Source organism: Salvia miltiorrhiza, chromosome 3 (genome assembly GCF_028751815.1).
Source record: "Salvia miltiorrhiza cultivar Shanhuang (shh) chromosome 3, IMPLAD_Smil_shh, whole genome shotgun sequence".
Lineage (NCBI taxonomy): Eukaryota > Viridiplantae > Streptophyta > Magnoliopsida > Lamiales > Lamiaceae > Salvia > Salvia miltiorrhiza.
The window spans coordinates 8,596,369-8,606,252 of record NC_080389.1 but is presented as its reverse complement, the minus strand read 5'-3'; the positions used below and the strand labels follow the sequence as shown (position 1 = coordinate 8,606,252).

Genomic DNA, 9,884 nt, shown 5'->3' with positions numbered 1-9,884 from the left:
CAACCGGGTTGCACCCTTACTTAGACCCTGACCCGCACTCTAACCTGAATCCGTATCTTGATCTGAACCGTATAAATAACAATATTTTGGGTGCAGGTCAACCGGTTGTACGGTAACTCGATTATAGTCAAGTTTTTGTGTTAAAATTTTTAAGTGGGTAATTGATAAAACATAAAGATTGTATAAGTGAATTGAATTGTAGATTGTGTATGTGAAAGTCAGAGAAATGATTTTTTTTATTAGAAAGTTGGATTGGTACAAATTGTTGATAAACATAGCTTTAAGGTCAAATATAAAAGTTTAGAGCATCCAAAGCACGGCTTGAGCCCCACCATGTTGCTGAGCCCCCAGGCTTGGAAAAACGAGGTTGGCTCGAAGGCAGAAAAAGGCAGGCACATGCTTGTGCGTGTATATATTTAAAAGAAAAATTCTTTCTTTTTTTAATTCGGCCGTTGTTTTTTTTTTAAAATTAGATAAATCATGATATAATTAATATGGTGAAAAAAAATTAGATTTTAAAGTGATATTGACCGTGAAACAAATCTACTTGAAATTTAGGAACTACAAATAACAAAGCATCCAATCAATATTAACATGGAGTTGTGTGAAGTGATAAAGAAAGACAAATAAATGTAGTGGAAGTGAAAAATTTCTTATTTAAACTTAAGAAGTGTTGGGGGTTTCACAATCATAAGCCAAGGAAGGATTCCAAATCATCCTTCAATTGTTGAGGAGAAGTAAATTCGTCACTGCTCGAGTACACATAACAACAAGCCTTACATGCCTCCATAAATATATCTTTGCATTTTCTTGGGAAAATGGTTCCTTCATTATAGACAATCTGCATCATTTTTCTCCTGTGATATTCAACTATTTCTTTTAACTCTGCAATAGCTTCCTCTTCACTAACACCTCTTCCATCTCTCCCAACGGCTAGCAGAATGCTCATGCTGCTTCCTGTATTCTCGTTGCGCTCCTTCTGTCAAATATACGTTACTTTAAGTTTTGGTATTGGTACTCCCTCCGTCCATAAAAAATTGTCATGCTGTGGACGGCACGAGTTTTAATAAAATGTGAATGAGTTTGTCAGTAGAGTAAGGATCTCACTTTAAACAGGAGTGGAGTTGTGTAGATCCTACTAATATAAATGAAAGTAGCAAATTTTTGTATATGGATGAAAAAGAAAATTGTGATAAATTTTTCGTGGATAGAGAATGTATCATTTATAGCACTAGTTGCAAAAATGATTTAACCTCTCAAAAACACGAGAATAAAAGGCCCCAACCTGTCAAAAAAAAAAGTTGTAAATATGGTAGAGATCAAATTTCCAAGCCTTAGTGAGTTGTCAGAGCCCAATTTTGTCTAGTGTCATATTTACAACTTTGCGTCATAGGTAATAACTACTCCCTCCTTTCCATTAGAATAGGTTAAAAAATTTTGACACGGAGATTAAAAAACTTAATTGGTATGGGTCACACCACTTTCCTCATAAAAAGTAACTTTCTTAATCTCCGTATTTAAAAAAAAAACGAGTATATTAGAGTGAGACGGAGGGAGTATATGCTATGATCCCTATTTCAGAGAGGTCGGACTATTTTTAAGATCTCAGAGAAATGTTACCTCGAAACTGCAAACGTCGTTGAGAAGTCGGCCAACCATCGAAACATGTCTACACAAATCATTGCACTCTTCACTCAGAAGCATTTGATCGGACAATTTTGCACCGATGAATTGCATCGAAACAAGAACTAAAATTCTGGAACTATTCGACACCCACGAGGAAGACATGTACTCATCCAAGCTGAGTTGCGTGCCATCGCTCCATGTATCTAATTCTATCTTGAAAACTGATAGTATTTCAACCCACTGCACTTTATTCAAATTAACACAAATTATATACCATCCGCCAATATAATAGGGTTAATGACCTGTAAAACCACGAATTTTGAGCGAATTCTGGTTTTAACCTTTAACAAAAGATTTTGCCTGTAAAACCACGAACTTTGAAATCTTTCTGATTTTGACTACATGATAAATTTTCGGCCAAAAATAGGCTGAGTTGGCAGCCTGAAATCCAACGTGGCTTAATCGACGATGACACAAAAATGACGTCGTTCTTTTAAAAATACAAAACGACGTCATTTAATTTAAAGACAAGCAGGAATTATGAACAAGGTCCACAAATAAGAATTTTGCATCTTATTAAAAGAATTCTATAGAGATGTTACTTAGAAGTTATTTATATTTTCTCCAAACCACTTGGTTCCACTGAATGCCAAAATAATTTAGAAATAAATAGAGCTATTATAATAATAAGATGAAAGATAAGAAAGTAATTAGAGGAAATGACCGAAATGATTTTTACTAATGACCTAAGCAATTGCCCAAGGATTCCACCAAATAATTGAGGATTTCTTACTTGAATGCTTCCTCCGACTTTGGAGAGATTTTGGGGGAAATGACTAAAGGAAATAGATTAAAATGTCACATAAGCCGCCGGAAATTTGTCCCGTAGTCAAAATCAGAAAAATATCAAAGTTCGTGGTTTTACAGGCATAATCTTTTGTTAGAGGTTAAAACCAGAATTCGTTCGTAGTTTTACAGGCCATTAACCCAATATAATATGAGATGTTATACAATGTTGCAATGCTGATTTTTTAGAAGAAAATAAAATTGAAAATGTAAATCTCTTACCTAAAGATGGATATTAAATTTCAGAAGAAAAAAGAAGGAGTAATATTTTTTTCGGTTCTCGAAAACTAGTCCATTTTTATCATTTTGGTACGTTCGTTCACAAAAAATAGTCTATTTCTATTTATAGACACTATTCCAAAACATATTATCCTCAATATATCAACTTATTTACCTATTTTCTAGCACATAGTGGACCATTTTCTCCACTCCCGAATCACAATATAATTAATCAGTGGCGGAGCCAGGATTTATTTTGGGGGGGGGGGGTGAATTGTTACGGGGGTCCGGGGGCGGTAGCCCCCGGAATTTTTTTTTGGGGACATTCAATACATTTTAGACATATTTTACTAAAATACAAATATAATAATAATAATAACGACATTTTCATAGATAATATAGTTCTAATACATTCCAAATAACATAACTAAAAAAGTTTCAATACATTACAAATAACCTAAGAATAATTTTTTTTTGGGGACATTCAATACATTTTAGACATTTTTTACTAAAATACAAATATAATAATAATAATAACGACATTTTCATAGATAATATAGTTCTAATACATTCCAAATAACATAACTAAAAAAGTTTCAATACATTACAAATAACCTAAGAATAAATTTTTTTTGGGGACATTCAATACATTTTAGACATTTTTTACTAAAATACAAATATAATAATAATAATAACGACATTTTCATAGATAATATAGTTCTAATACATTCCAAATAACATAACTAAAAAAGTTTCAATACATTACAAATAACCTAAGAATAAATTTTTTTTGGGGACATTCAATACATTTTAGACATTTTTTACTAAAATACAAATATAATAATAATAATAATAATAATAATAATAATAATAATAATAATAATAATAATAATAATAATAATAATAACGACATTTTCATAGATAATATAGTTCTAATACATTCCAAATAACATAACTAAAAAAGTTTCAATACATTACAAATAACCTAAGAATAAATTTTTTTTGGGGACATTCAATACATTTTAGATATTTTTTACTAAAATACAAATATAATAATAATAATAATAATAATAATAATAATAATAATAATAATAATAATAATAATAATAATAATAATAACGACATTTTCATAGATAATATAGTTCTAATACATTCCAAAATAACATAACTAAAAAGTTTCAATACATTACAAATAACCTAAGAATAATTTTTTTTGGGGAGATTCAATACATTTTAGACATTTTTTACTAAAATACAAATATAATTAGTTATATATACTTATATTTATAATTATTTTATTAATTCTAAAAGAAGATAACTATAAAAACTATATGTATATTATATAAAAAAACTATATGTATATTATATAAAAAACTATATGTATATTATATAAAAACTATATGTATATTATATAAAAAAACTATATGTATATTAGATAAAAACTATAATGTATATTATATATATAAAAACTATATGTATATTATATAAATTTTTTTTTTTTTTTTTCAAAATTTGGGGGGGGAGCCCCCCCCCCCCCCGGGCACCCCCTGGCTCCGCCCCTGCAATTAATTATCATTTGTAACACTATATTTTAGGTGAAATCATTTCTCCACTCATAATGCATTCATCAATTTTTATTAAAACTTATATCGTCCATTTCCATAACTATTTTTTGAGGACATATTGTATTTTTTTATAATAGGGCTGATTATAGTTTATAGTTTGAACTTTGAGCGAATTTCCATTTATAACTTCAACTTCGATTTTTTACATTTTGTGTTCCTTAAATATTAAGAAATTGTTTAATTATCACCCGTTTAAAATTTTTTGACGCCAAATGGCTTATCGTTTTGGATAAGAGGTGGTCTTGAGTACAACCAGGTTACACCCTCAATTAGACCTTGATCCGCACCTTGATTCGAACCTGTATCCTGACTCGAACAGTATAAATAACATTATTCTAGGTGCGGGTTAACTCTATTGTACGATACACCCGATTGTACTTAAATTTTGTGTTTGGACAATCTATTGGGGGAAAACAATGACCTAACAATAAGAAATAGATCGGTGGTTGCCCTCATTTGGCCGGAAAATCCACTTCCAGTGTCGAAAAATTTGAAATCATAATTAACTAATTTTTTAAAATTTAGAATATACAAATTAAAAAATTTGTTGAAAGTTCGACTATAAACTAACCCATGTATTTTATTATTAATGACGCGAACAACTAAAATCTTTAAAATCAGAAAAAAAAAATTAAAATGCATATTTTTTCTTTTTTTTCTTGGGGGTGGGGTGGGGGGGGGGGGGGGGGTTGAAGTAGGTACGTACCAATCCAATTATAAATTGTTTGACACTGCGTCCTTGTTCGACACGAGCCATCTCCGCCAAATCATTCACTGTATTGTACAGTGCTGTAAAAAGGATTTCAACTGCTTCGGAATCGTATTCTGCAGTAGCCGCCTTCTCTTTCCATCTATTTTGTTGGTTAATTATATACACGAATAAAAATAGGGTGTTTGGCTAAGCTTATTTTAAAGAACTTATATGCAAGAGCTTATAAAATGTAATTTCGTAAGAGTTTATAAGTTATCAAAGTGCTTGAATAATTGAGCTTGTAAGCTAAACAAAGAATTTTAGTTAGAGAGAAAAAATCGAAAAGAGATAAAATTAGAATGATATATATATGATGAAAATAATAATAATAATAATAAAAAATAGTAAATAGACTTATTTTTTGGAAGCTTAGTTTGTCAAACACTTTGAATGAACTTATAAGCTTCAAAACAATTTGTAAGTTGGTTTAAAGAACTTATGAGCTCAGCCAAACACATCTAAGTAGGAAATTGAAGAAAATCATAAAAAAAGGGGTTTATATACATAAGAAATCAAGCTTACTCTTTTACTAATTCAAGAATCTTGTAGCACTCTTGTTTGGAACCACCATGATCGAACAAATCATCAATGAGTGTGACAAGCACAGATGTTTTAGCAAAGGCTAGACGAGCATGATGAGACGCACGATCACCGATAACTAAGGAAGCTAGAAAATTAGAAGTGAGCACAACATCTCTTCCAAACTTCAAGGTATCCAACCTACAATCTGCATACCACCTTCATGTAATTTGGTTTAATTAATAATCCCTTCGCCCTATAAAGATAATCTATTTTTATCATTTTTGTATATCCACAAAAAATAGTCTTTTTTTTTCATTTATAGACACACTAACCCATAATATATTACTTTCAGTGTGTTCGGTTTTTATCCCTCTAAATAAAGTGATAATATAATGAGATATAAATTTATCACTTAAAATAGGAATGACATCGCTTTAAAAAAGTAGGAATCACATTTTTTTATATCTTATTTGGCTTGAATGAATGTTTATCCACTTCTTATAAGATGGTATAAAATTATATCATCATTCCTTAATATAAAATTGTCATATTTTCCAAGGGAAAATATGATGCCCCGAAAGTTTATACCATCTGCCTGAATTTCTTATTACATCAAAGCAAAACGAGATATAAAATGGTAAATGGAGCTTTATCCCATCCTTATACCTCAAAGCAAATACACCCTCAATATATTAACTTATCTACCTTTTATATCATATGATATGATGAGCCTCTTTCTCCACTCACAATAAAATTAGCAAGGCATTTGGTTTGGTGACTGAGATACACAAGATTGATAAGATTTGAGGGGTGATTAAATAATTCACCCAATTTTGGGTGATAAAAAACCATTCAATTGGATTAGTAGATGCAGGCCGGATTATCAATCACGAGCCCAATCATACAAACCAAACACTTGATTAAGTAAATAATTACCAGTCATGCCTTATCACTTAAACCAGACGTCTCCATAATTGATCATTCTAACACTACCCCTAAGGTGAGATTATTTCTCAACCCACAACACATTATATCATTTTTATTAAACCATGTATTGTCCCCTTTTAGGACTATTTTTTGAAGACGTGGAAATTAAGCACATAAATTTTATGTTCAAGCTATTATATATATATATATATATATATATATATATATATATATATAGGGTTGAGTTCAACAGAGAATTATCTTTTTATTCATCATGAACAAATCTATATATTTTACGAACAGATCAACATAACTAATGAACAGACGTATTTAGTAAAAATATAGAAAAACTCGCCACCAGCAGGATTCGAACCCGGGGCAAATTGCTGTTCATGCGGTACATTCATCTGTTCATTAAAATTATAGATCTGTTCGTTTTTATTTTACGAATTCTCTATTCTCCACAATATTTAGCTTCTCTGTTGAACCCTTCTCTCTCTCTCTCTATATATATATATATAGAGAGAGAGAGAGAGAGAGAAAGGTTAAACGGAGAATGCTAAATATTTAGATAATAGAGAAATCGGAAACAAAAACGAACAGATCTACAAATTTAACGAACAGATCAATGTACCGCATGAACAACAATTTGCCCAGGGTTCGAATCCTGTTGGTGGCGAGATTTTCTTTTTTTTTTTTACTAAATACGTCTGTTCAAATTGCTGTTCATGCGGTACATTGATCTGTTCGTTAAATTTGTAGATCTGTTCGTTATATATATATATATATATATATATATATATATATATATATATATATATATATAGGGGGCCGCTCCAATGAAACCCCCTAATTTTAGTGAGATCTAGGGCACGATCTGGTGCGTTTATTTTATCAATCCTATGGCTGATATTGTATCTGGAGGGTGATTTTTTTTCGAAGGGTTCGAATCCTGGAGGGAGTAGAATATTTTAAATTTTGTTATTCATCAGTATATACTGCATTGTTCATCAGTATATACAACCCTGTTCATCAGTATATATGTCTTATTCATTACGAATTCTTTAAATTTTATTTTTCATCTGTATATACATCTTGTTCATTAGATATACGTTTTGTTCATTAGTATTATATGTCTTATTCATTGTACTCATGTTACACGAAAAATAGGGGGTCTCACTGGAGCGCGCCCCTATATATATATATATATATATATATATATATATATATATATATATATATATATATAGGGGAAGGCTAAAATAAAAATCAAAATTAGACTATAAAATAGGAACCATTTTCAACTCTTGGATCATCAAGATCTACGGTTAATTCATCACCTTCTTGGAATAATTCATGGTCCTGAGTTCGAATCTCATAGGTAGCAAAAAATTTAATTTTCATAATTCATACATTTACACAGCGGATTCATGGGTGTTGTACATATAACTCATACATTTTAATTAGTTTATAGTTTATAGTCTAAGATGAGTTTTCTGAATAGCCCTCCCCTATATATATATATATATATATATAGGGGCGCGCTATAATGAGACTAGGAGTGGACTAAAATGCCGAAACATCGGTATACCGCACTTATCGCATCGAAAAATTGTCAAAAATACCGAATTTTTAGTATACCGTAAATTACGTTACGGTATTGTACCGTACCGAAATTCTTTGGTACGACAATGGTATCAATTTTCCTCATCTCGCGGTATACCGATATATACCGATACCACAGTTAAAGCTGTCGATCGGTTCAAATTCGATTACCCGTACCTAAATTTTTGGTTACTCGAAATTGAAATTGTCATATTTCACTAACCGTTCCTGAACTGTTTTAGGAGTTCGGTTACCCAATAACCGCTTCGGTTATTTGGGTATCCGAAATGCCCATTTAAAAAATTCAAATTCAAATAATTTGCTAGATAGAGAATTTGAACCCTGATCTCCAAAAAATACATAAAGCAACGTATCCACTAAACTAAAGCTCATTCTTATACTTTAAATATATCATAATTTTATTTTAGCTAAGAATCGATTTTTTTTTTAAAAATAATAAATTAATAATTAAAATGTATATAATATATATATATATATATATATATATTAAATAATTTATTAAATAATTTTTGGTTAATTATTTCGGTTAACCCGTTGCGGTTATCAGGTTAACCGACACCCGAATTTTTTTTCAAAATGATACCCGAAATCGAACCGATAACCAAAAAATTCGGTTATTGGATACCCAAATCCGGAAATTTCGGTTCGGTTAACGGATTATCCAAAACCCGATAACCAATTAGACAGCCCTAACCATGGTATACACTGAAAAATCGGTATATATTATTGTTTCGGTATATACCACAATACCTGTATATATCAAAATAATCGGTATGCCGTACTGATTGAAATAAGTTACATATATATACACACACATATATAATTCTAGACTTTTTAAAAGGTTATTTATATTTGTTTATAAAATTTCGGTATGGACAAATACACGGTATATAGTAATATTTTGGTAAATTTAAGCATGAAATGATATACAAATAATTTCGGTATACCTTAAAGTATGGCATACCGCACTATCGATACGATATCGACATGAGAAAAATTCATACCGCAATTTAGGTATATATGCCGATCTTCGGTATACGGTATACCGAAGGGTTCGGTACGACAACTGTATGAAAATTCTCATACCACAGTTTACGGTACGGTATACGGTATGACGAAAAAAATTCAACATACCATACCGATTCACTCCTAAATAAGACCCCCTATTTTTCGTGTAACATGAGGACAATGAATAAGATATATAATACTAATGAACATGACGTATATCTAACGAACAAAATGTATATACTGATGAAAAATAAAATTTAAAAGATTGGTAATGAATAAGACATATATACTGATGAACAATGCACTATATACTGATGAATAACAAAATTTAAAATATTATGCTCCCTCCAGGATTCGAACCCTATGAAAAAAAAATCACCCTCCAGATACAATATCAGCCATAGGATTGATAAAATAAATGCACCGAATCGTGCCGTAGATTTCACTAAAATTAGGGAGTCTCATTGGAGCGTGCCCCCGTGTGTGTGTGTTTGTGTGTATAAGGTTTAGTTATATACAAATCAGATTAATTTGTTGTAGAAAATATGTTCAGATGAAACATCGTGAATTCATTGTGAAAAATAAACTCAGAAAAATGAAATTTTCGCCACCTATAATATTCAAACTTTATACGGTACCACAGATTCATTTAGCAAAATGATAAATCAACCATAGATCTTCACACTATCTTGTCTTACCTTTGCAATTGCTGAAGTTCTTTCTCACTCTGGACT

The 9,884-nt window shown here is 30.6% G+C and overlaps 1 protein-coding gene across 1 annotated transcript in view; it reads right to left on the bottom strand.

Annotated features, from left to right (window-relative positions):
- Positions 1–633: 633 nt before the first annotated feature.
- Positions 634–9,884, bottom strand: part of LOC131018258 (miltiradiene synthase KSL2, chloroplastic-like) — a 14,277-nt gene continuing 5,026 nt past the window's right edge. Inside the window, exons 2-6 of the mRNA XM_057946982.1 lie at positions 9,849–9,882; positions 5,590–5,805; positions 5,023–5,167; positions 1,621–1,866; positions 634–979 (exon numbers count right to left, since the gene is read on the bottom strand). Coding sequence (XP_057802965.1) covers positions 689–979; positions 1,621–1,866; positions 5,023–5,167; positions 5,590–5,805; positions 9,849–9,882 — 932 coding nt within the window. The 3' untranslated portion in view covers positions 634–688. The remainder of the gene's footprint in view (positions 980–1,620; positions 1,867–5,022; positions 5,168–5,589; positions 5,806–9,848; positions 9,883–9,884) is intronic.